Source organism: Panulirus ornatus, chromosome 20 (assembly GCF_036320965.1).
Source record: "Panulirus ornatus isolate Po-2019 chromosome 20, ASM3632096v1, whole genome shotgun sequence".
In the NCBI taxonomy this organism is placed as follows: Eukaryota; Metazoa; Arthropoda; class Malacostraca; order Decapoda; family Palinuridae; genus Panulirus; species Panulirus ornatus.
The window spans coordinates 48,336,910-48,363,791 of NC_092243.1; the positions used below are offsets into that span (position 1 = coordinate 48,336,910).

The following is a 26,882-nucleotide window of genomic DNA, read 5'->3' on the forward strand; positions in this document are numbered from 1 at the left end:
TCACTCATTCTCTCCATGTGACCAAACCATTTCAACACACCCTCTTCTGCTCTCTCAACCACACTCTTTTTATTACCACACATCTCTCTTACCCTTTCATTACTTACTCTGTCAAACCACCTCACACCACATATTGTCCTCAAACATCTCATTTTCAACACATCCAACACTCCTTCAAACAACCCTATCTATAGCCCATGCCTCGCAACCACATAACATTGTTGGAACCACCATTCCCTCAAACACACCCATTTTTGCTTTCCGAGATAATGTTCTCGCCTTCCACACATTCCTCAATGCTCCCAGAACCTTTGCCCCCTCCCCGCCCTGTGACTCACTTCTGCTTCTATGGTTCCATCTGCTGCCAAATCCACTCCCAGATATCTAAAACACTTCACTTCCTCCAGTTTTTCTCCATTCAAAATTACCTCCCAATTGACTTGTCCCTCAACCGTACTGTACCTAATAACCTTGTTCTTTTCCACAAATTTTCAGCTTTCTTCTTTCAAACTACCAAACTCAGTCACCAGCTTCTGCAGTTTCTCACCTGAATCAGCCACCAGCGCTGTGTCATCAGCGAACAACAACTGACTCACTTCCCAAGCCCTCTCATTCACAACAGACTGCATACTTGCCCCTCTCTCCAAAACTCTTGCATTCACCTCCCTAACAACCCCATCCATAAACAAATTAAACAACCATGGAGACATCACACACCCCTGCTGCAAACCAGCAGAGGATTTGTGGATCAGATGTTTGCTTTGAAGAATGTATGTGAGAAATACTTAGAAAAACAGATGGATTTGTATTTAGCATTTATGGATCTGGAGAAGGCATATGATAGAGTTGATCTGTGGAAGGTATTAAGAGTGTATGGTGTGGATTGGCGAGTTGCTTGAAGCGGTGAAAAGTTTTTATCGAGGTTGTAAGGCATGTGTACGAGTAGGAAGAGAGGAAAGTGATTGGTTCCCAGTGAATACATGCATATATACATATATAGACATTGGTGAAAGGGGCAAATGGGGAGTTAATAACAAGTAGTGGTGAAGAGAGAGGGAGATGGAGTGAGTATTTTGAAGGTTTGTTGAATGTGTTTGATGATAGAGTGGCAGATATAGGGTGTTTTGGTCGAGGTGATGTGCAAAGTGAAAGGGTCAGGGAGAATGATTTGGTAAACAAAGAAGAGGTAGTGAAAGCTTTGCGGAAGATGGAAGCCAGCAAGGCGACTGGTTTAGATGGTATTGCAGTGGAATTTATTAAAAAAGGGGTGACTGTGTTGTTGACTGGATGGTACAGATATTCATTGTATGTATGGTTCATGGTGAAGTGCCTGAGGATTGGTGAAATGCATGCATAGTTCCATTATACAGAGGCAAAGAGGATAAAGGTGATTGTTCAAATTTCAGTGGTATAAGTTTATTGAGTATTCCTGGGAAATTATATGGTAGGGTATAGATTGAGAGGGTTAAGGCATGCACAGAACATCAGGTTGGGGAAGAGCAGTGTGGTTTCAGAAGTGGTAGAGGATGTGTGGATCAGGTGTTTGCTTTGAAGAATGTATGTGAGAAATACTTAGAAAAACAGATGGATTTGTATGTAGCATTTATGGATCTGGATAAGGCATATGATGGAGTTGATAGAGATGCTTTGTGGAAGGAATTAAGAGTATATGGTGTAAGAGATAAGTTGCTAGAAGCAGTGAAAAGTTTTTATCAAGGATGTAAGGCATGTATACGAGTAGGAAGAGAGGAAAGTGATTGGTTCCCAGTGAATGTCGGTTTGCAGCTGGGGTAAGTGATGGCTCCATGGTTGTTTAATTTGTTTATGGATGGGGTTGTTAGTGAGGTGAATGCAAGAGCTTTGGAGAGAGGGGCAAGTATGCAGTCTGTTGTGGATTAGAGGGCTTGTGAAGTGTTGGTTGTTGTTCGCTGATGATACATCGCTGGTGGCTGATTTGTGTGAGAAACTGCAGAAACTGGTGACTGAGTTTGGTAAAGTGTGTGAAAGAAGAAAGCTGAGGGTAAATGTGAATAAGAGCAAGGTTATTAGGTTTAGCAGGGTTGAGGGACAAGTCAATTAGGAGGTAAGTTTGAATGGAGAATCCTGGAGGAAGTGAAGTGTTTTGAATATCAGAGTGGATTTGGCAAGTATGCAGTCTGTTGTGGATGATAGGGCCTGGAACACAAGTCAGTTGTTGTTTGCTGATGATACAGCTCTGGTGGCTGATTTGGGTATGAAACTGCAATGGTTGGTAACTGAGTTTGGTAAAGTGTGTGAAAGGAGAAAGTTGACAGTAAATGCAAATAAGAGCAAAGTTATTAGATTCAGTAGGATTGAGGGACAAGTTAATTGGGAGGTAAGTTTGAAAGGAGAAAAACTGGAGGAATTGAAGTGTTTTAGGTATCGGAGTGGATTTGGCAGCGGATGGAACCATGGAAGTGGAAGTGAGTCATAGGGTGGAGAAGGGGGCAAAGGTTCTGGGAGCGATGAAGAATATATGGAAGGTGAGAACGTTATCTCGGAAAGCAAAAATGGGTATGTTTGAAGGAATAGTGGTTCCAACAATGTTATATGGTTATGAGGCTTGGGCTATAGATAGGGTTGTGCAGAGGAGGGCGGATGTGCTGGAAATGAGATGTTTGTGGGCAATATGTGGTGTGAGGTGGTTTAAGTAATGAAAGGGTAAGAGAGATGTGTGGAAATAAAAAGAGTGTGGTTGAGAGAGCAGAAGAGGGTGTACTGAAATGGTTTGGTCATATGGAGAGAATGAGTGAGGAAAGATTGACAAAGAGGATATATGTGTTAGAGGTGGAGGGAACGAGGAGAAATGAGAGACCAAATTGGAGGTGGAAAGATGGAGTGAAAAAGATTTTGAGTGATTGGGGCCTGAACACACAGGAAGGTGAAAGGCATGCAAGGAATAGAGTGAATTGGAACGATGTGGTATACCACGGTTGATGTGTTGTCAATGCATTGAACCAGGGGTACACCATGGAATGTTTTGTTGGGCCTGGATGTGGAAAGGGAGCGGTGGTTTCGGTGCATTACACATGATAGCTAAAGACTGTGAGTGAATGAATGTGGCCTTTGTTGTCTTTTCCTAGCACTACCTCGCCTGCACACAGGGGGAGGGGGGGTGCCATTTCATGTGTGGCAGTGTGGCGGCGGGAATGGATGAAGGCAGTATGTATGAATATGTACATGTGTATATGTGTATATGTCTGTGTATGTATATGTATGTACACGTTGAAATGTATAGATATGTATATGTGCATGAGTGGGCATTTATGTATATATATGTGTATGTGGGTGGGTTGGGCCATTCTTTCGTCTGTTTCCTTGTGCTAACACGGGAGACATTGATTTTTTTTTTTTTTTTTTTTTTTGCCGCTGTCTCCCGCATTTGCGAGGTAGCGCAAGGAAACAGACGAAAGAAATGGCCCAACCCACCCCCATACACATGTATATACATACGTCCACACACGCAAATATACATACCTACACAGCTTTCCATAGTTTACCCCAGATGCTTCACATGCCTTGATTCAATCCACTGACAGCACGTCAACCCCGGTATACCACATCGCTCCAATTCACTCTATTCCTTGCCCTCCTTTCACCCTCCTGCATGTTCAGGCCCCGATCACACAAAATCTTTTTCACTTCATCTTTCCACCTCCAATTTGGTCTCCCTCTTCTCCTCGTTCCCTCCACCTCCGACCATATATTCTCTTGGTCAGTCTTTCCTCACTCATTCTCTCCATGTGCCCGAACCATTTCAAAACACCCTCTTCTGCTCTCTCAACCACGCTCTTTTTATTTCCACACATCTCTCTTACCCTTACGTTACTTACTCGATCAAACCACCTCACACCACACATTGTCCTCAAACATCTCATTTCCAGCACATCCATCCTCCTGCGCACAACTCTATCCATAGCCCACGCCTCGCAACCATACAACATTGTTGGAACCACTATTCCTTCAAACATACCCATTTTTGCTTTCCGAGATAATGTTCTCAACTTCCACACATTCTTCAAGGCTCCCAGAATTTTCACCCCCTCCCCCACCCTATGATCCACTTCCGCTTCCATGGTTCCATCCGCTGCCAGATCCACTCCCAGATATCTAAAACACTTCACTTCCTCCAGTTTTTCTCCATTCAAACTCACCTCCCAATTGACTTGACCCTCAACCCTACTGTACCTAATAACCTTGCTCTTATTCACATTTACTCTTAACTTTCTTCTTTCACACACTTTACCAAACTCAGTCACCAGCTTCTGCAGTTTTTCACATGAATCAGCCACCAGCGCTGTATCATCAGCGAACAACAACTGACTCACTTCCCAAGCTCTCTCATCCCCAACAGACTTCATACTTGCCCCTCTTTCCAAAACTTTTGCATTCACCTCCCTAAGAACCCCATCCATAAACAAATTAAACAACCATGGAGACATCACACACCCCTGCCGCAAACCTACATTCACTGAGAACCAATCACTTTCCTCTCTTCCTACACGTACACATGCCTTACATCCTCGATAAAAACTTTTCACTGCTTCTAACAACTTGCCTCCCACACCATATATTCTTAATACCTTCCACAGAGCATCTCTATCAACTCTATCATATGCCTTCTCCAGATCCATAAATGCTACATACAAATCCATCATTGATAAAGTATAATAATGATAATAATGAGTACATACATTATTCATATACTATATGCATAGTACCATTGTACAAAGGCAAAGGAGATAAAGGTGAGTGTTCATACTACAGAGGCATAGGTTTGTTGAGTATTCCAGGGAAATTTTATGGGAGGGTATTGATTGAGAGGGTGAAGGCATATACAGAGCATCAGACTGGGAAAAACCAGTGTGGCTTCTGAAGTAGTAAAGTATGTGTGGATCAGGTGTTTGCTTTAAAGAATGTATGTGAAAAATACTTGGAAAAATAGATGGATTTGTATGTAGCATTTATGGATCTGGAGAAGGCATATGTTAGGGTTGATAGAAATTCTTTGTGGAAGATTTTAAGAGTGTATGGTGTGAGAGGTAAGTTGATAGAAGCAGTAAAATGTTTTTACCAGAGATATAAGGCATGTTTACGAGTACTAAGAGAGGAGAGTGAATAGTTTCCAGTGAATGTCTGTTTGTGGCAGGGGTGTGTGATGTCCCCATGGTTGTTAAATTTGTTTATAGATGGGTTGGTTAGGGGGGTAAATGCACGAGTTTTGGAGAGAGGTGCGAGTATGCAGTGTGTTGTGGATGAGAGGGCCTGGGAAGTGAGTTGATTATTGTTTGTCGAAGATACAGCTCTAGTGGCTGATTCATGTGAGAAACTTGAGAAACTGTGGAGGTTGGTGACTAAGTTTGGAAAAGTGTGTGAAAGGAGTAAGTTGAGAGTAAATGTGAGTAAGAGCAAGGTTATTAGGTTCATTAGGGTTGAGGGACAAGTTAAATGGGATGGAAGGTTAATGGAGAAAAGTAGAGGAAATGAAGTGTTTTAGATATCTGGAAGTGAACTTAGCAGTGGCTGGAACCATGGATGCAGAAGTGGGTCACAGGGTGGGGAAGGAAGCGATGAAGAATGTGAGGAAGGAGAGAATGTTATCTCAGAACAAAAATGGGTATGTTTGAAGGAGTAGTGGTTCCAACATTGTTATATGGTTGTGAGACAAGGGCTATAGATAAGGTTGTATGGAGGAGGGTGGATGTGTTGGAAATTAAATGTTTGAGGACAATATGTGGTGTGAGGTGGTTTGATCGAGTAAGTAATGTAAGGGTAAGAGAGATGTGTGGAAATAAAAAGAGTGTGGTTGAGAGAGCAAAAGAGGGTGTGTTGAAATGGTTTGGACATATGGAAAAAATGAGTGAGGAATGATTGACAAAGAGGATATATGTGTCAGAGATGGAGGGAACAAGGAGATGCGGGAGACCTAATTGGATCTGGAAGGATGGAATGAAAAAGATTTTGAGTGATCAGTGCCTGAACATACAGGAGGATGAGAGGCACGTTGAGAATAGAGTTGATTGGAACAATGTGATATGCTGGGGTCAACGTGCTTTCAGTGGACTGAATCAGGGCATGTGAAGTGTCCGGGGGAAACCATGGAAAGGTCTGTGGGGCCTGGATGTGCATAGGGAGCTGTGGTCTCGGTGCATTAAACATGACAGTTAGAGTGTGAGTGTGAACGAATGTGGCTTTTTTGTCTGTTTCCTGCCCTTGCCTCAAAATCTTTTTCACTCCATCTTTCCACCTCTTATTTGGTGTACTGCCTCTTGTTCCCTCCACCTCTGACACATATATCCTCTTTGTCAATCTTTCCTCACTCATTCTCTCCATATGTCCAAACCATTTCATCACACCTTCTTCTGCTCTTTCAACTACACTCTTTTTATTACCCTACATCTCCCTTACCCTTTCATTACGTACTCGATCAAATCACCTTGCACCACATATTGTCCTCAAAAATTTTATATACAACACATCCACCCTTCTCTGAACAACCCAATCTATAGCCTGCGCCTCACAACCATATAACATTGTTGGTACTACTGTTCTTTCAAACATTACCAGTTTTGCTCTCTGAGATAACGTTCTCTCCTTCCATACATTCTTCATCGCTCCCAGAACCTTCACCCCCTCTCCCAGCCTGTGACTCACCTCTGCTTCCATGGATCCATCCCCTGCTAAGTCCACTCCCAGACATCTAAAACACTTCACTTCCTCCAATTTTCCTCCTTTCAAACTTACCTTCCAATTAACTTGTCCCTCAACCCTACTGAATCTAATAACTTTGCTCTTATTCTCATTTACTGTCAACTTTCTCCTTTCACACACATAACCAAACTCAGTCACCAACTTTGCAGTTTCATGCCCAAATCAGCCATCAGAGCTGTATCATCGGCAAACAACAACTGACTTGTGTCCCAGGCCCTATCATCCACAACAGATTGCATACTCGCCCCTCTTTCCAAAACTCTTTCATTTACCTCCCTAACAACCTCATCCATAAACAAATTAAACAACCATAGGGACATTACACACCCCTGCTGCAAACAGACATTCACTGGGAACCAATCACTCTTCTCTCTTCCTACTCATACACATGCCTTACATCCTTGGTAAAAACTTTTCACTGCTTCTAGCACCTTACCTCCCACACCATATATAAAGCATCTCTATCGACCCTATCATATTCCTTCTCCAGATCCATAAATGCCACATACAAATCCATCTGTTTTTCTAGATATTTCTCACATACATTGTTCAAAGCAAACACCTGATCCACACATCCTCTACCACTTCTGAAACCACACTGCTCTCCCCCAGTCTGATGCTCCGTACATGCCTTTACCCTCTCAATCAATGCCCTCCCATATAAAATCCCTGGAATACTCATCAAACCTATGCCTCTGTAGTTTGAACACTCACCTTTATCTCCTTTGCCTATGTACACTGGTACTATGCATGCATTCCGTCAGTCCTTGATCAAGGCCTCAACTGCCTGTGCTTTCTCATCTAACATAAAAAAATGAAAAAAGTGTATGGCAGAGAAGAAAATTTGTGTGATGTCCTTTGAAGTAACTGTGGTGTTTGAAGTATAAGTATTATCTTGTTTGTTTGCCTATCATTTTCTTACAGTTCTCATCCATAGTTCAGAACAGCTTTTGTCATTATATGTCAGCATGAAATAGTTTCAGGTGATACACTTTATTATCTTGTACTTGAGCAAAGGTGTTGAGAAATTTTAAGGAAAAGATCATCAACATATTGAAGCCATCGTTGCTTGATATTGGTAATTCAATCTATTTATGTGCTGCCACTACAAAAATGTATATTTGACAATGTGTCATTACCCTTCTGTCTCAGTATTTGTGAGCATAATCTAAACATGATAATACACACCAGAAAGTTTTTCTGACACTGTAGTTACCCCCTGTTGAGGTGATAAAGTGATTAGATTATGGGATACATTTTTTTTTTTTTTTTTTTGCTTTGTCGCTGTCTCCCGCGTTTGCGAGGTAGCGCAAGGAAACAGACGAAAGAAATGGCCCAACCCACCCCCATACACATGTATATACATACGTCCACACACGCAAATATACATACCTACACAGCTTTCCATGGTTTACCCCAGACGCTTCACATGCCTTGATTCAATCCACTGACAGCACGTCAACCCCGGTATACCACATCGCTCCAATTCACTCTATTCCTTGCCCTCCTTTCACCCTCCTGCATGTTCAGGCCCCGATCACACAAAATCTTTTTCACTCCATCTTTCCACCTCCAATTTGGTCTCCCTCTTCTCCTCGTTCCCTCCACCTCCGACACATATATCCTCTTGGTCAATCTTTCCTCACTCATTCTCTCCATGTGACCAAACCATTTCAAAACACCCTCTTCTGCTCTCTCAACCACGCTCTTTTTATTTTCCCCACTCTCTCTTACCCTTTTTTTATTACTCGATCAAACCCCTCACACCACCAGTCCTCAAACATCTCATTTTCCCCACATCCATCCCCTGCGCACAACTCTATCCATAGTCCCCGCCTCGCAACCATACACATTGTTGGAACCCCTATTCCTTCAAAAATACCCATTTTTGCTTTCCGAATAATGTTCTCGACTTCCACACATTCTTCAAGGCTCCTGAATTTTCACCCCCTCCCCCACCCTATGATCCACTTCCTCTTCCATGGTTCCATCCGCTGCCAGATCCACTCCCAGATATCTAAAACACTTCACTTCCTCCAGTTTTTCTCCATTCAAACTCACCTCCCAATTGACTTGACCCTCATCCGATCTGTACCTTATAACCTTGCTCTTATTCACATTTACTGTAAACATACTTGTTGTGAACTTCTTCAGTCTTTCAAATGTATCAGTTCCTCTGAAATAAAAGTTTGAAAGACTGCTTTCTTTCATTATATATCTAAGAGTACACAGGCTTGCAGATCAGTTAATTCCATCTGTTACATATAAGTTGAATCTTCTTTTAACACTTCATATGGGTTCTGTAACATTATGTCCTTTCCATGTTTAAGGCAATTGTTTTATCTTTTCTTGAAATTTCTTTGCAGTGCAATTAGCATTTTATTGTTTTTTTTTTTTTTGATTTTTTGTTTCTCAGCTTTTTACTTGTATGATTCGTTAAAGAAAAATTATCAAAATATTTTTTCTCATGAATTAATACTAAGCATTTGAATTTCAGGAAAATACATGATTTATGCTGGATGAGCAGTCCTAAGAAAAGGTGCATGGGTGGGTGGATGGGAGGAGGTCCCTAGAAGGCACACAACTGCCTCCAGGCAGCTTAAGTGAATCATCTTTTGTCTGTTTGCCATACAGTGCATGTAAAAATCAATTTGTGGTGGGTAAAGTATGTGTGTAGATTGATGCTTATAGCACCATGCTCCATAACTTTAGACTGATGATCATAGCATGAAAAGGATTAACACAAATACAAAAGACTTCATATTAATGATAAATGGAGATATTACAGTCATATTAACTAAACTTATCCAGAAATAATTGTTACCTTTTAGAAATAATTTATCAATAACTGCTAATTAATATAAAACTAGAAATGTGACCACATTGAAAAATCCCCAGCTGGTAAACACAAAATTTCTGCACATTTCACACTGCTATTTAGTGTACCTTGATTTTTATAGTATGAAGAAATAAGAGAAAATTACTTGAAAGAGTAGAACTAAAATGGCTTAATATTTTGAAGCCAAAAATGTAATCAATCTTGAGAATACATGGTGCAGTAAAAGTAAAACATCTCAAATTACATAGTTAGTTAGTATGATCTTTGGGTTAAGTGTTATTAGAAAGAGTATTAACCTCAAGCTCTCTGTTTCTAACACATAATTTACAGATGTCAGTAAAGTTCATAAGTAAGGAAGTCTTTCCCCTCTTGATGAAGTTTGTTCACAAATGTGTATGCTGCCATTTACTGTAAACATACTTGTTGTGAACTTCTTCAGTCTTTCAAATGTATCAGTTCCTCTGAAATAAAAGTTTGAAAGACTGCTTTCTTTCATTATATATCTAAGAGTACACAGGCTTGCAGATCAGTTAATTCCATCTGTTACATATAAGTTGAATCTTCTTTTAACACTTCATATGGGTTCTGTAACATTATGTCCTTTCCATGTTTAAGGCAATTGTTTTATCTTTTCTTGAAATTTCTTTGCAGTGCAATTAGCATTTTATTGTTTTTTTTTTTTGTAATTCCTAATATCATTATAAATATAACTTATACATGCTAGAAAATTTTATGCAGACAGAATAGATGGCTACCCCCTGCGGAGTTGATAAAATGTTTAGATTCAGGGGCAGTTGATTGCACAGTTTTGCATGATTTTTGAATTCTAAGCATAACTCAACATGATAGAAATTTCATAATTATATCCTGTAGGTGATATGCTGATTAGATTTTAGGGCATGTAATTGCATAAATTAGCGTGTCAATTTGGGAAAGCTAATTTTGTGGCAAATTGTTGGTAGCACAGCAAAGTAGCAATAATACATGACAGAAACTTCATATTTACACTAAAGCTATCCCTTATGAAGATGACAAACTGATTACATTAGGGGCATGTAATTGCATTGTTTTTGGAAATTAATTAGATTTTTTCTGTTGAATTGTTACATCTAAGGGATATTGAATGATGGTAGTTCATATTTATAGCATATATGTACAAAGGCAAAGGGGATAAGAGTGAGTGCTCAAATTACAGAGGTATAAGTTTGTTGAGTATTCCTGGGATATTAGATGGGAGGGTATTGATTGAGAGGGTGAAGGCATGTACAGAGCATCAGATTGGGGAAGTGCAGTGTGGTTTCAGAAGTGGTAGAGGATGTGTGGATCAGGTGTTTGCTTTGAAGAATGTATGTGAGAAATACTTAGAAAAGCAGATGGATTTGTATGTAGCATTTATGGATCTGGAGAAGGCATATGATAGAGTTGATAGAGATGCTCTGTGGAAGGTATTAAGAATATATGGTGTGGGGGCAAGTTGTTAGAAGCAGTGAAAAGTTTGTATTGAGGATGTAAGGCATGTGTACATGTAGGAAGAGAGGAAAGTGATTGGTTCTCAGTGAATGTTGGTTTGTGGCAGGATGCGTGATGTCTCCATGGTTGTTTAATTTGTTTATGGATGAGGTTGTTGGGGAGATGAATGCAAGAGTTTTGGAGAGAGGGGCAAGTATGCAGTCTGTTGTGGATGAGAGAGCTTGGGAAGTGAGTCAGTTGTTGTTCGCTGATGATACAGCGCTGGTGACTGATTCGAGTGCGAAACTGCAGAAGCTAGTGAGTGAGTTTGGTAAAGTGTGTGAAAGAAGAAAGCTGAGAGTAAATGTGAATAAGAGCAAGGTTCTTAGGTACAGTAGGGTTGAGGGACAAGTCAATTGGGAGGTAAGTTTGAATGGAGAAAAACTGGAGGAAGTGAAGTGTTTTAGATATCTGGTAGTGGATTTGGCAGCGGATGTAACCATGGAAGCGGAAGTGAATCATAGGGTGGGGAAGGGGGCGAAAGTTCTGGGAGCGTTAAAGAATGTGTGGAAGTCGAGAATATTATCTCGGAAAGCAAAAATGTGTATGTTTGAAGGAATAGTGGTTCCAACAATGTTATATGATTGCGAGGCATGGGCTATAGATAGAGTTGTACAGAGGAGGGTGGATGTGCTGGAAATGAGATGTTTGAGGACAATTTGTGCTGTGAGGTGGTTTGATTGAGTAAATGATAAAAGGGTAAGAGAGATTGTGTGGTAATAAAAAAAGTGTGGCTGAGAGAGCAGAAGAGGGTGTTTTGAAATGGTTTGGTCACATGGAGAGAATGAGTGGGGAAAGATTGACCAAGAGGATATATGTGTCGGAGGTGGAGGGAACGAGGAGAAGTGGGAGACCAAATTGGAGGTGGAAAGATGGAGTGAAAAAGATTTTGTGTGATCGGGGCCTGAACATGCAGGAGGGTGAAAGGAGGGCAAAGAATAGAGTGAATTGGATCGATGTGGTATACCGGGCTTGACGTGCTGTCAGTGGATTGAATCAAGGCATGTGTATGGGGGTGGGTTGGGCCATTCTTTCGTCTGTTTCCTTGCGCTACCTCGCTTCGCGGAAGGACAGCGTCAAAGGAAAATAAATAAATATAATATATCAACATATACATTTACATACAGAGACATATACATACATACGCATGTACATATTCATTACTTGCTCTCCATCCTTTCCTTTCGTTACCCCACCCCACAGGAAAACAGCATTGCTATCCATTGCTTCAGTGAAGTAGCACCAGGGAATAGACAAAATAGGTCACAATCGTTTCACACTCTGTCTCTAGCTGTCATGTAATAATGCTCCGAAACCATAGCTCCCTTCACCCTCTCAATCAATGCCCTCCCATATAAAATCCCTGGAATACTCATCAAACCTATGCCTCTGTAGTTTGAACACTCACCTTTATCTCCTTTGCCTATGTACACTGGTACTATGCATGCATTCCGTCAGTCCTTGATCAAGGCCTCAACTGCCTGTGCTTTCTCATCTAACATAAAAAAATGAAAAAAGTGTATGGCAGAGAGGAAAAATTTGTGTGATGTCCTTTGAAGTAACTGTGGTGTTTGAAGTATAAGTATTATCTTGTTTGTTTGCCTATCATTTTCTTACAGTTCTCATCCATAGTTCAGAACAGCTTTTGTCATTATATGTCAGCATGAAATAGTTTCAGGTGATACACTTTATTATCTTGTACTTGAGCAAAGGTGTTGAGAAATTTTAAGGAAAAGATCATCAACATATTGAAGCCATCGTTGCTTGATATTGGTAATTCAATCTATTTATGTGCTGCCACTACAAAAATGTATATTTGACAATGTGTCATTACCCTTCTGTCTCAGTATTTGTGAGCATAATCTAAACATGATAATACACACCAGAAAGTTTTTCTGACACTGTAGTTACCCCCTGTTGAGGTGATAAAGTGATTAGATTATGGGATACATTTTTTTTTTTTTTTTTTATCGAAGATATAAGGCATGTGTACGTGTAGGAAGAGAGGAAAGTGATTGGTTCTCAGTGAATGTAGGGTCACGGCAGGGGTGTGTGATGTCTCCATGGTTGTTTAATTTGTTTATGGATGAGGTTGTTGGGGAGATGAATGCAAGAGTTTTGGAGAGAGGGGCAAGTATGCAGTCTGTTGTGGATGAGAGAGCTTGGGAAGTGAGTCAATTGTTGTTTGCTGATGATACAGCGCTGGTGGCTGATTCATGTGAGAAACTGCAGAAGCTGGTGACTGAGTTTGGTAAAGTGTGTGAAAGAAGAAAGCTGAGAGTAAATGTGAATAAGAGCAAGGTTCTTAGGTACACTAGGGTTGAGGGAAACATCAATTGGGAGGTAAGTTTTAATGGAGAAAAACTGGAGGAAGTGAAGTGTTTTAGATATCTGGAGTGGTTTTGGCAGCAGATGTAACCATGGAAGCGGAAGTGGATCATAGGGTGGGGGAGGGGGCGAAAATTCTGGGAGCCTTGAAGAATGTGTGGAAGTCGAGAACATTATCTCGGAAAGCAAAAATGGGTATGTTTGAAGGAATAGTGGTTCCAACAATGTTATATGGTTGCCAGGCGTGGGCTATGGATAGAGTTGTGCGCAGGAGGATGGATGTGCTGGAAATGAGATGTTTGAGAACAATATTTGGTGTGAGGTGGTTTGATCGAGTGAGTAACGTAAGGGTAAGAGAGATTGTGTGGTAATAAAAAAAGTGTGGTTGAGAGAGCAGAAGAGGGTGTTTTGAAATGGTTTGGTCACATGGAGAGAATGAGTGGGGAAAGATTGACCAAGAGGATATATGTGTCGGAGGTGGAGGGAACGAGGAGAAGTGGGAGACCAAATTGGAGGTGGAAAGATGGAGTGAAAAAGATTTTGTGTGATCGGGGCCTGAACATGCAGGAGGGTGAAAAGCGTGCAAGGAATAGGGTGAATTGGAAAGATATGGTTATACCGGGGTCGACATGCTATCAATGCATTGAACCAGGGCTTGTGAAGCATCTGGGGTAAAACCATGGAAAGTGGTTCCTGGATGTGGAAAGGAAGCTGTGGTTTCGGTGCATTATTACATGACAGCAAGAGACTGAGTGTGAAGGAATGTGGCCTTTGTTGTCTTTTCCTAGTTCTACCTCACACACATGAGGGGGTAGGGGTTATTATTTCATGTTTGGTGATGGGAATGAATAATGGAGACAGTATTAATTATGTACATGTGTGTATATGTATATGTCTGTGTGTGTATATATATGTTTACGTTGAGATGTATAGGTATGTATGTATGCCGTGTGTGGATGTGTGTGTGTATACATGTGTATGTGAGTGGGTTGGGCCATTTCTTTCGTCTGTTTCCTTGCGCTACCTCGCAAACGCGGGAGACAGCGGCAAAAAAAAAAAAAAATATATATATATATAATATATATATTATAAGTTGAGATGTATAGGTATGTATGTATGCCGTGTGTGGATGTGTGTGTGTATACATGTGTATGTGAGTGGGTTGGGCCATTTCTTTCGTCTGTTTCCTTGCGCTACCTCGCTTCGCGGAAGGACAGCGTCAAAGGAAAATAAATAAATATAATATATCAACATATACATTTACATACAGAGACATATACATACATACGCATGTACATATTCATTACTTGCTCTCCATCCTTTCCTTTCGTTACCCCACCCCACAGGAAAACAGCATTGCTATCCATTGCTTCAGTGAAGTAGCACCAGGGAATAGACAAAATAGGCCACTTTCGTTCACACTCAGTCTCTAGCTGTCATGTAATAATGCTCCGAAACCATAGCTCCCTTCACCCTCTCAATCAATACCCTCCCACATAATTTGAGCACCCACTCTTATCCCCTTTGCCTTTGTACAATGGCTCTATGCAAGCATTCTGCCCATCCTCAGGCACCTCACATACATTGAATAACCTTACCAACCAGTCAACAATACAGTCACCCCCTTTTTTAATAGATTCCTCTGCATTACCATCCAAACCCGCTGCCTTGCCGGCTTTCATCATCTGCAAAGCTTTTACTACTTCTCTGTTTACCAAATCGTTCTCCCTAAACCTCTCACTGTGCACACCACCTCGACCAAAATACCATATATCTGCCACTCTGTTATCAAACACATTCAACAAACCTTCAAAATACTCCATCTCCTTCTCACATCACCACTACTTGTTATCACCTCCCCATTAGCCCCCTTCACTGAAGTTCCCATTTGTTTATTTACCTCCTTCCAAAACATCTTTTTATTCTCCCTAAAATTTAATGATACTCTCTCACCCCAACTCTCATTTGCCCTCTTTTTCACCTCTTGCATCTTTCTCTTGACCTCCTCTTTCTTTTATACATTTTCCAGTCATTCGCATTTTTTCCCTGCAAAAATCATCCAAATGCCTCTCTCTTCTCTTTCACTAATAATCTTATTTCTTCATCCCAATCACCAGTCCTTTTTCAGCACATAAATCTACAAGCTCCTCACCATTTCCATTTATAACACTTAACACCCCATGTATACCAATTATTCCATCAACTGCAACATTACTCACCTTTGCATTCAAATCACCCATCACTATAACCCAGTCTTGTGCCTCAAAACCACTAACACACTCATTCAGCTGCTCCCAAAACACTTGCCTCTCATGATCTTTCTTCTCATGCTCAGGTGCATATGCACCAATAATCACCCATCTCTCTCCATCAACTTTCAGTTTTACCCATATCAATCTAGAGTTTACTCTCTTACACTCTATCACATACTCCCATCACTCCTGTTTCAGGAGTAGTGCTACTCCCTCCCTTGCTCTTGTGCTCTCACTAACCCCTGACTTTACTCCTAAGACATTCCCAAACCACTCTTCCCCTTTACCCTTGAGCTTCATTTCACTCAGAGCCAAAACATCCTGGTTCCTCTCCTCAAACATACTACCTATCTGTCCTTTTTCTCATCTTGGTTACATCCACACACATTTAGACACCCCAATCTGAGCCTTCGAGGAAGATGAGCACTCCCCGCTTGACTCCTTCTTCTGTTTCCCCTTTTAGAAAGTTAAAATACAAGGAGGGGAGGGTTTCTAGCCCCCCACTCCCATCCCCTTTAGTTGCCTTCTACGACACGTGAGGAATGCGTGGGAAGTATTCTTTCTCCCCTATCCCTAGGGATAATATATATATATATATATATATATATATATATATATATATTATCCCTGGGGATAGGGGAGAAAGAATACTTCCCACGTATTCCCTGCGTGTCGTAGAAGGCGACTAAAAGGGGAGGGAGCGGGGGGCTGGAAATCCTCCCCTCTCACTTTTTTTTTTTTTTTTTTTTTTTTTAATTTTCCAAAAGAGGGAACAGAGAAGGGGCCCAGGTGAGGATATTCCCTCAAGGGCCTAGTCCTCTGTTCTCAACGCTACCTCGCTAATGCGGGAAATGGCGAATAGTATGAAAGAAAGAAAAATATATATATATATATATATATATATATATATATATTATAGGAGATGGAGTGAGTATTTTGAAGGTTTGTTGAATGTGTTTGATGATAGAGTGGCAGATATAGGGTGTTTTGGTCGAGGTGGTGTGCAAAGTGAGAGGGTTAGGGAAAATGATTTGGTAAACAGAGAAGAGGTAGTAAAAGCTTTGCGGAAGATGAAAGCCGGCAAGGCAGCAGGTTTGGATGGTATTGCAGTGGAATTTATTAAAAAAGGGGGTGACTGTATTATTGACTGGTTGGTAAGATTATTTAATGTATGTATGACTCATGTATGCCGGCAAGGCAGCAGGTTTGGATGGTATTGCAGTGGAATTTATTAAAAAAGGGGGTGACTGTATTATTGACTGGTTGGTAAGGTTATTTAATGTATGTATGACTCATGGTGAGGTGCCTGAGGATTGGCGGAATCCGTGCATAGTGCCATTGTACAAAGGCAAAGGGGATAAGAGTGAGTGCTCAAATTACAGAGGTATAAGTTTGTTGAGTATTCCTGGTAAATTATATGGGAGGGTATTGATTGAGAGGGTGAAGGCATGCACAGAGCATCAGATTGGGGAAGAGCAGTGTGGTTTCAGAAGTGGTAGAGGATGTGTGGATCAGGTGTTTGCTTTGAAGAATGTATGTGAGAAATACTTTGAAAAGCAGATGGATTTGTATGTAGCATTTATGGATCTGGAGAAGGCATATCATAAAGTTGATAGAGATGCTCTGTGGAAGGTATTAAGAATATATGGTGTGAGAGGCAAGTTGTTAGAAGCAGTGAAAAGTTTTTATCGAAGATATAAGGCATGTGTACGTGTAGGAAGAGAGGAAAGTGATTGGTTCTCAGTGAATGTAGGGTCACGGCAGGGGTGTGTGATGTCTCCATGGTTGTTTAATTTGTTTATGGATGGGGTTGTTAGGGAGGTGAATGCAAGAGTTTTGGAAAGAGGGGCAAGTATGAAGTCTGTTGGGGATGAGAGAGCTTGGGAAGTGAGTCAGTTGTTGTTCGCTGATGATACAGCGCTGGTGGCTGATTCATGTGAGAAACTGCAGAAGCTGGTGACTGAGTTTGGTAAAGTGTGTTAAAGAAGAAAGTTAAGAGTAAATGTGAATAAGAGCAAGGTTATTAGGTACAGTAAGGTTGAGGGTCAATTCAATTGGGAGGTGAGTTTGAATGGAGAAAAACTGGAGGAAGTGAAGTGTTTTAGATATCTGGGAGTGGATCTGGCAGCGGATGGAACCATGGAAGCGGAAGTGGATCATAGGGTGGGGGAGGGGGCGAAAATTCTGGGAGCCTTGAAGAATGTGTGGAAGTCGAGAACATTATCTCGGAAAGCAAAAATGGGTATGTTTGAAGGAATAGTGGTTCCAACAATGTTGTATGGTTGCGAGGCGTGGACTATGGATAGAGTTGTGCGCAGGAGGATGGATGTGCTGGAAATGAGATGTTTGAGGACAATGTGTGGTGTGAGGTGGTTTGATCGAGTGAGTAACGTAAGGGTAAGAGAGATGTGTGGAAATAAAAAGAGCGTGGTTGAGAGAGCAGAAGAGGGTGTTTTGAAATGGTTTGGTCACATGGAGAGAATGAGTGAGGAAAGATTGACCAAGAGGATATATGTGTCGGAGGTGGAGGGAACGAGGAGAAGAGGGAGACCAAATTGGAGGTGGAAAGATGGAGTGAAAAAGATTTTGTGTGATCGGGGCCTGAACATGCAGGAGGGTGAAAGGAGGGCAAAGAATAGAGTGAATTGGATCGATGTGGTATACCGGGCTTGACGTGCTGTCAGTGGATTGAATCAAGGCATGTGTATGGGGGTGGGTTGGGCCATTTCTTTCGTCTGTTTCCTTGCGCTACCTCGCAAACGCGGGAGACAGCGGCAAAAAAAAAAAAAAAAAAAATATATATATATATATATATATATATATATATATACATATGAAAAATGGAAGAAATAATTTAGAAAACTGAAACTTCTAGCTTAAAATGAAATGAAAAAAAATGAATGTCACATAATGGTTCAACCTCTGGCTATGGAAAAGGGAAATGTATAGTTTATTTACACAAACGTCAATAGTAGTTTTCATCAATTTTACCACTGTATCATACTGCCTCGTCCACTTCTCTTATCATGAAACCGGAATATTGGCTTATGATGTTTCACAATTGTCTTCATTACACAAAGTACAACCATATCTTGGATACATGAGGATATATTCATTCATTCATTTACTTTTGTTTTGCTTTGTCGCTGTCTCCCTTGTTAGCAAGGTAGCGCAAGGAAACAGGCAAAAGAATGGCCCAACCCACTCACATGCACATGTATATACATACACGTCCACACACACAAATATACATACCTATACATCTCAGCGTATGAATATATACACACACACAGACATATACATATATACACATGTACCTAATTCATACTGTCTGCCTTTATTCATTCGCATCGCCACCACGCCACACATCAAATAACAACCCCTTCCCCTCGCATGTGCGCGAGGTAGCACTAGGAAAAGACGACAAAGGCCACATTCATTCACACTCAGTCTCTAGCTGTCATGTATAATGCACCGAAACCACAGCTCCCTTTTCCACATCCAGTCCTCACAGAACTTCCATGGTTTACCCCAGACGCTTCACATGCCTTGGTTCAATCCATTGACAGCATGTCAACCCCGGTATACCACATCATTCCAATTCATTCTATTCCTTGCATGCCTTTCACCCTCCTGCATGTTCAGGCCCCAATCACTCAAAATCTTTTTCACTCCATCTTTCCACCTCCAATTTGGTTTCCCACTTCTCATTCCCTCCACCTCTGACACATATATCCTCTTGATCAATCTTCCTCACTCATTCTCTCCATGTGACCAAACCATTTCAAAACACCCTCTTCAGCTCTCTCACCTCACTCATTCTCTCCATGTGACCAAACCATTTCAAAACACCCTCTTCTGCTCTCTCAACCACACTCTTTTTATTACCACACATCTCTCTTACCCTAATATTACTTACTCGATCAAACCACCTCACATCACATTTCCTCAAACATCTCATTTCCAGCACATCCACCCTCCTCTGCACCTCTCTATCTATAGTCCACGCCTCTCAACCACATAACATTTTGGAACCACTATTCCTTCAAACATACCCATTTTTGCTTTCCGAGATAATGTTCTCAACTTCAACACTCCCAGAACTTTTGCCCCCTCCCCCACCCTCTAATTCACCTCCACTTCCATGGTTCCATCCGCTGCCAAATCCACTCCCAGATATCTAAAACACTTCACTTCCTCCAGTTTTTTACTATTCAAACTTACCTCCCAATTGACTTGTCCCTCAACCCTGCTGTACCTAATAACCTTGCTATTCCCCCCTGCGCTGTCGTATATATATATAGAAAGGGTAGTGAGTGGTGGGATGAAGAAGTAACATTATTAGTAAAAGAGAAGAGAGGCATTTGGATGATTTTTGCAGGAAAATGATGCAAATGACTGGAAGATGTATAGAAGAAAGAGGCAGGAGGTCAAGAGAAAGCTGCAAGATGTGAAAAAGAGGGCAAATGAGAGTTGAGGTAAGAGAGTATCAATGAATTTTAGGGAGAATAAAAAGATGTTTTGGAAGGAGGTAAATAAAGTGCGTAAGACAAGGGAACAAATGGGAACTTCAGTGAAGGGGGCTAATGGGGAGGTGATAACAAGTAGTGGTGATGTGAGAAGGAGATGGAGTGAGTATTTTGAAGGTTTGTTGAATGTGTTTGATGATAGAGTGGCAGGTATAGGGTGTTTTGATCGAGGTGGTGTGCAAATTGAGAGGGTAAGGGAAAATGATTTGGTAAACAGAGAAGAGGTAGTAAAAGCTTTGTGGAAGATGAAAGCCGGCAAGGCAGCGGATATGGATGGTATTGCAGTGGAATTTATTAAAAAAGTGGTGACTGTATTGTTGAATGGTTGGTAAGGTTATTTGATGTATGTATGACTCATGGTGAGGTGCCTGAGGATTGGCAGAATGCTTGCATAGTGCCATTGTACAAAGGCAGAGGGGATAAAAGTGAGTGCTCAAATTACAGAGGTATAAGTTTGTTGAGTATTCCTGGTAAATTATATGGGAGGGTATTGATTGAGAGGGTGAAGGCATGTACAGATTGGGGAAGAGCAGTGTGGTTTCAGAAGTGGTAGAGGATGTGTGGATCAGGTGTTTGCTTTGAAGAATGCATGTGAGAAATGCTTAGAAAAGCAAATGGATTTGTATGTAGCATTTATGGATCTGGAGAAGGCATATGATAGAGTTGATAGAGATGCTCTGTGGAAGGTATTAAGAATATATGGTGTGGGAGGCAAGTTGTTAGAAGCAGTGAAAAGTTTTTATCGAGGATGTAAGGCATGTTTACGTGTAGGAAGTGAGGAAAGTGATTGGTTCTCAGTGAATGTAGGTTTGCGGCAGGGGTGTGTGATGTCTCTATGGTTGTTTAATTTGTTTATGGATGGGGTTGTAAGGGAGGTGAGTACAAGAGTTTTGGAGAGAGGGGCAAGTATGCAGTCTGTTGTGGATGAGAGAGCTTGGGAAGTGAGTCAATTGTTGTTTGCTGATGATACAGCGCTGGTGGCTGATTCATGTGAGAAACTGCAGAAGCTGGTGACTGAGTTTGGTAAAGTGTGTGAAAGAAGAAAGTTGAGAGTGAATGTGAATAAGAGCAAGGTTCTTAGGTACACTAGGGTTGAGGGAAACATCAATTGGGAGGTAAGTTTTAATGGAGAAAAACTGGAGGGAGTGAAGTGTTTTAGATATCTGGGAGTGGTTTTGGCAGCAGATGGAATCGTGGAAGCGGAAGTGAATCATAGGGTTGGGGAGGGGGCGATGTGTGGAAGTCGAGAACATTATCTCGGAAAGCAAAAGTGGGTATGTTTGAAGGAATAGTGGTTCCAACAATGTTATATGGTTGCCAGGCGTGGGCTATGGATAGAGTTGTGCGGAGGAGGGTGGATGTGCTGGAAATGAGATGTTTGAGAACAATATTTGGTGTGAGGTGGTTTGATCAAGTGAGTAATGATAGGGTAAGAGAGGTGTGTGGTAATAAAAAGAGTGTGGTTGAGAGAGCAGAAGAGGGTGTTTTGAAATGGTTTGGTCACATGGAGAGAATGAGTGGGGAAAGATTGACTAAGAGGATATATGTGTCAGAGGTGGAGGGAACGAGGAGAAGTGGGAGACCAAATTGGATGTGGAAGGATGCAGTGAAAAAGATTTTGAGTGATCAGGGCCTGAACATGCAGGAGGGTGAAAAGCGTGCAAGGAATAGGGTGAATTGGAAAGATATGGTATACCGGGGTCGACATGCTATCAATGCATTGAACCAGGGCTTGTGAAGCATCTGGGGTAAACCATGGAAAGTGGTTCCTGGATGTGGAAAGGAAGCTGTGGTTTCGGTGCATTATTACATGACAGCAAGAGACTGAGTGTGAAGGAATGTGGCCTTTGTTGTCTTTTCCTAGTTCTACCTCACACACATGAGGGGGTAGGGGTTATTATTTCATGTTTGGTGATGGGAATGAATAAAGGCAGACAGTATTAATTATGTACATGTGTGTATATGTATATGTCTGTGTGTGTATATATATGTATACGTTGAGATGTATAGGTATGTATGTATGCGTGTGTGGATGTGTGTGTGTATACATGTGTATGTGAGTGGGTTGGGCCATTCTTTCGTCTGTTTCCTTGCGCTACCTCGCTTACGCGGAAGACAGCGTCAAAGGAAAATAAATAAATATAAATATATCAACATATACATTTACATACAGAGACATATACATACATACGCATGTACATATTCATTACTTGCTCTCCATCCTTTCCTTTCGTTACCCCACCCCACAGGAAAACAGCATTGCTATCCATTGCTTCAGTGAAGTAGCACCAGGGAATAGACAAAATAGGTCACAATCGTTCACACTCTGTCTCTAGCTGTCTTGTGTAATGAACTGAAACCATAGCTCCCTATCTACATAAAAAAACTAAACATTTTGAACAGCCATTTTATTTTGAAACACCTTTTGGTCATTGATTTTGAAAATGATGTACAAAAATTTTGACATTTTTTCATACAACTTAAAACAGGACCATTGTTAGTTTAGGAAAATTATATTATCTACCATATTGGCCAATTTTGTATGAGCAAGTTACTTTGATTTTTGTTTCTCAGCTTTTTACTTGTATGATTCGTTAAAGAAAAATTATCAAAATATTTTTTCTCATGAATTAATACTAAGCATTTGAATTTCAGGAAAAATACATGATATGCTGGACTGAGCAGTCCTAAGAAAAGGTGCATGGGTGGGTGGATGGGAGGAGGTCCCTAGAAAAGGCACACAACTGCCTCCAGGCAGCTTAAGTGACTCATCTTTTGTCTGTTTGCCATACAGTGCATGTAAAAATCAATTTGTGGTGGGTAAAGTATGTGTGTAGATTGATGCTTATAGCACCATGCTCCATAACTTTAGACTGATGATCATAGCATGAAAAGGATTAACACAAATACAAAAGACTTCATATTAATGATAAATGGAGATATTACAGTCATATTAACTAAACTTATCCAGAAATAATTGTTACCTTTTAGAAATAATTTATCAATAACTGCTAATTAATATAAAACTAGAAATGTGACCACATTGAAAAATCCCCAGCTGGTAAACACAAAATTTCTGCACATTTCACACTGCTATTTAGTGTACCTTGATTTTTATAGTATGAAGAAATAAGAGAAAATTACTTGAAAGAGTAGAACTAAAATGGCTTAATATTTTGAAGCCAAAAATGTAATCAATCTTGAGAATACATGGTGCAGTAAAAGTAAAACATCTCAAATTACATAGTTAGTTAGTATGATCTTTGGGGTTAAGTGTTATTAGAAAGAGTATTAACCTCAAGCTCTCTGTTTCTAACACATAATTTACAGATGTCAGGTAAATGTTCATAAGTAAGGAAGTCTTTCCCCTCTTGATGAAGTTTGTTCACAAATGTGTATGCTGCCATTTACTGTAAACATACTTGTTGTGAACTTCTTCAGTCTTTCAAATGTATCAGTTCCTCTGAAATAAAAGTTTGAAAGACTGCTTTCTTTCATTATATATCTAAGAGTACACAGGCTTGCAGATCAGTTAATTCCATCTGTTACATATAAGTTGAATCTTCTTTTAACACTTCATATGGGTTCTGTAACATTATGTCCTTTCCATGTTTAAGGCAATTGTTTTATCTTTTCTTGAAATTTCTTTGCAGTGCAATTAGCATTTTATTGTTTTTTCCACATGTAACTTAGAATTCATTTTCTTGCTAGATATGACATTTTTATATTGAGAGGATTATGTAAAATTAATTTTACTTACCTGCTTCACAAAAATATTTATCTTGACCATAAAGGTATTCCTGTCAACATATATGTCGGACATCAGTTTCCCTTTACCCTGTAACATTAGGTTCAGATTAATCAAATGCTCTGTTGCATCACTTAGGAAAGCCAAATCCCAAATTCTATGTCCATTAGAAAATGTTTCATGACCTCTTTCTTTCTAATTGAGAAAGGTGTTAGTATCATGACGAAGAGCAAAAAATCATTTGAGGACCTTCCTCTGCTAAACCATCTAACTGGCATGATGTAAATGGTGCCTGTAGTTTGCACCTGTCTCAGACAAAAATGTTGGAAGTGATTGTCATGCAGCCCATGATACCTGATGAAATTCCTGCATGATACAGTACCACTCATCACATTATTCCCACCATAAAAATTACTGCCTGATGATGGGTGATGCAGAGAGCACTGCATTTGATTTTGGTATTGATTAATGAATTCTTGTAACTAAACCAGTTTTACTTGCTAACATATTTCTTGCACCATCAGTTGTCACACATTCAGTTGCACCCAGCTCATGATGAGCTTTTTTTCCAGATAATTACACCTTAAGAATAAGATTTCTGCAGTTGTAGTGCCTCTCAAACTCTTAAGTGTGCACATATAACTTAATTCTAGGTATAATCTATACCCCTCACAAAACTCTGTAATTGAAGATTGTCTATATATTATTGCTCTCATCCACTGCTAGAGAGAAATACAGGCACCTCTCAGTTTATGAGATAATTACATTTGTGGTAATGGGTAGGTAAATCAAAGATACATAAATCAAACAATGGAGATAATGGAGATTAGGGAGTTTCATTATTGATAAGACAGTACTGAATTACACCAGTGAAAAACCACAGTACACATGTACAAGGAAGTATTAAGCACTATGATACATATACTGGATGATGAATTCAATGAAAGCAGAAAATAAACTTAATTCCAACACTTGCATTTACTGCTGTTCCTGAAATGCTTGCTAGTGCTAATTGAGAGGGAGGAGGTGAATGGTGGAGTTCCTGGGGAAAGGGTTCATTTGGGTGAGATGATGTAGTTTGCGAAGGTGGTGGTGATGGTCAAGTGGGTTCAGCTTTTACATCTCTAGATGTTGATGGCTGGCCCTCTTTATGATTGTCCTTTTTCTGCAAAAAGAAATATTGTGTTGTCTGTTTGGCTTTCATTGTCTTCTCATAGAATTTTTTACAGTCCTTGATTTCAGCTAGGACATTTTGGGCCACCTTTGAACTGCTTTCTATGTTTGGGTCATCCTTGTCAGATATAGTGAGAGCAATGTCAGTGTAGTGAAATGCTTCAACTAACCACTTGTTAGTGACAGAACACACTTGTTCGACCTCCCTCTCTTCTGCTACCTCCTCTTTCTGGTGTTCTATCTCCTCCTGGAGAAGGTCATTCAAATGCCTCTTCCTTGTGCAATTCTTGCAACTACTCCATATCACCCTCCTTAACTTCCTCAAAGCCAGTTTTTTTTTGCCATTTCCACAGTGTGTGCATATGTTCTTGATACATAGATGATAACATCAAAACCCTGAAATCCATGAAGAAACTAAGGACAGAGCTTCCCCCACATTCCGTTCTTACAAACACTGATGACTCCCTTCCAGGTCTCACTGATGATCATGATGGGATCCCTGAAGGTGAAGGTCATTCTTTGCCCTCATGAGCCTTGCAGACGTTCTCCTTAAATAGTAGGCTTTGAAAGTAGATATCATCCCCTGGTCCATGAGCTGGATTTGAGATGTAGTGTTGGGCAGAAGAATGTTTTCTCTAAGGTCCTGTATTAAAGGTGGATGGACAGGGGCATTATAGATAACAAGCCAAAACTTGAAAATTATACATCCCTTCACACAGTACCCCTTCAGCTTTAGATGTAGCTTTGTAGAAAAATAATCACTGAAAATTTTGCCTGTTATCTACCCCATTGAATTAGAATAATCATAAGCAGACAAAAATTGTTGCTCATATCCCTTAAGATCCCTTGGATTTTCTGAATGGTAGGCCATTAATGGTGTGAGCTTGCAACCCTCTTTGGCATTGCACCTCCCTAGCAGTGTAAGGCATTCCTAGGTAGCTATGAATCCTGGTGCAGTCTTCTCTTCAAAGTAGACGTATGTTCTCAAAATCGTTATTCTTCGAAAATAATCTGGTCTTACATCCATTAAAAATTTGCTTAGGAGAATAACTGCCTTTCTTGATAATGGTTTTGAGTGTTCCCAGGAAATTTTTGGCAGCAACAGTATCAGCAGAAGCAGCCTCACCAGTCATCTTGATATTGTGATAATTGTAGTGTTTCCAAAAATTTGTGAACTAACCAGAACTTGCTTGAAATGTCTTCAGTGCTCCTTCCTCTACTACCAAGTCATTGAATATGGTACGGGCCTTTGCTTGCATTACAAGCAGGCTGTTGGGAACATTTTTATAAGTTAAGTATTCGATCCAAATGCTCATCATTCATTCCATTCTTTCCATGATTGAACTTTGAGAATAATAGGTCTCAGATGCAATCATTAATATACCAATCTTGGCACTCTTCTTGGTATTCTTCTCATTATCACAAATAATCCTTAAGGTAGATTCAATAAGTTCAAGTGCAGACTTCATATCAGCTGTTTGTTTATCTCTCATAGCATTTGAGCACCGTCATCTTAATCACAGTGGTGATGCCCTCACACCTATTAGCACCACTGGTACCGGAAGAACTTAAAGGATGCTTTGGCAGCATGATGCAAGTAGCAAAAAGACATGCATCATGCAGTATCGTGCAGCACTAAATGCTGTAGCATTTTTTGACTGCAGACCGTATCTACGCACAGAGGACTGCAATGTTGGAAGCTGCATACCCATTCCACATATGTGCACTTCTTGTATGGCACTGGCAATGCCACACCGTTGTGGTGCCAGCCC

At 40.5% G+C, this 26,882-nt stretch overlaps 1 protein-coding gene across 10 annotated transcripts in view; it reads left to right on the forward strand.

Annotated features, from left to right (window-relative positions):
• LOC139755988 (uncharacterized) overlaps positions 1-26,882 on the forward strand; it is a 540,334-nt gene that overhangs the window by 206,408 nt on the left and 307,044 nt on the right. Inside the window, exon 6 of one of the 10 annotated variants that reach the window (XM_071674898.1) lies at positions 22,845-23,674. The exons of the other annotated variants lie outside the window; for them this stretch is intronic. Within the exon in view, the coding sequence (XP_071530999.1) occupies positions 22,845-22,880 (36 nt within the window). The 3' untranslated portion in view covers positions 22,881-23,674. Of the gene's footprint in view, positions 1-22,844; positions 23,675-26,882 lie in introns of those variants that run through there. 10 annotated transcript variants of the gene reach the window in all.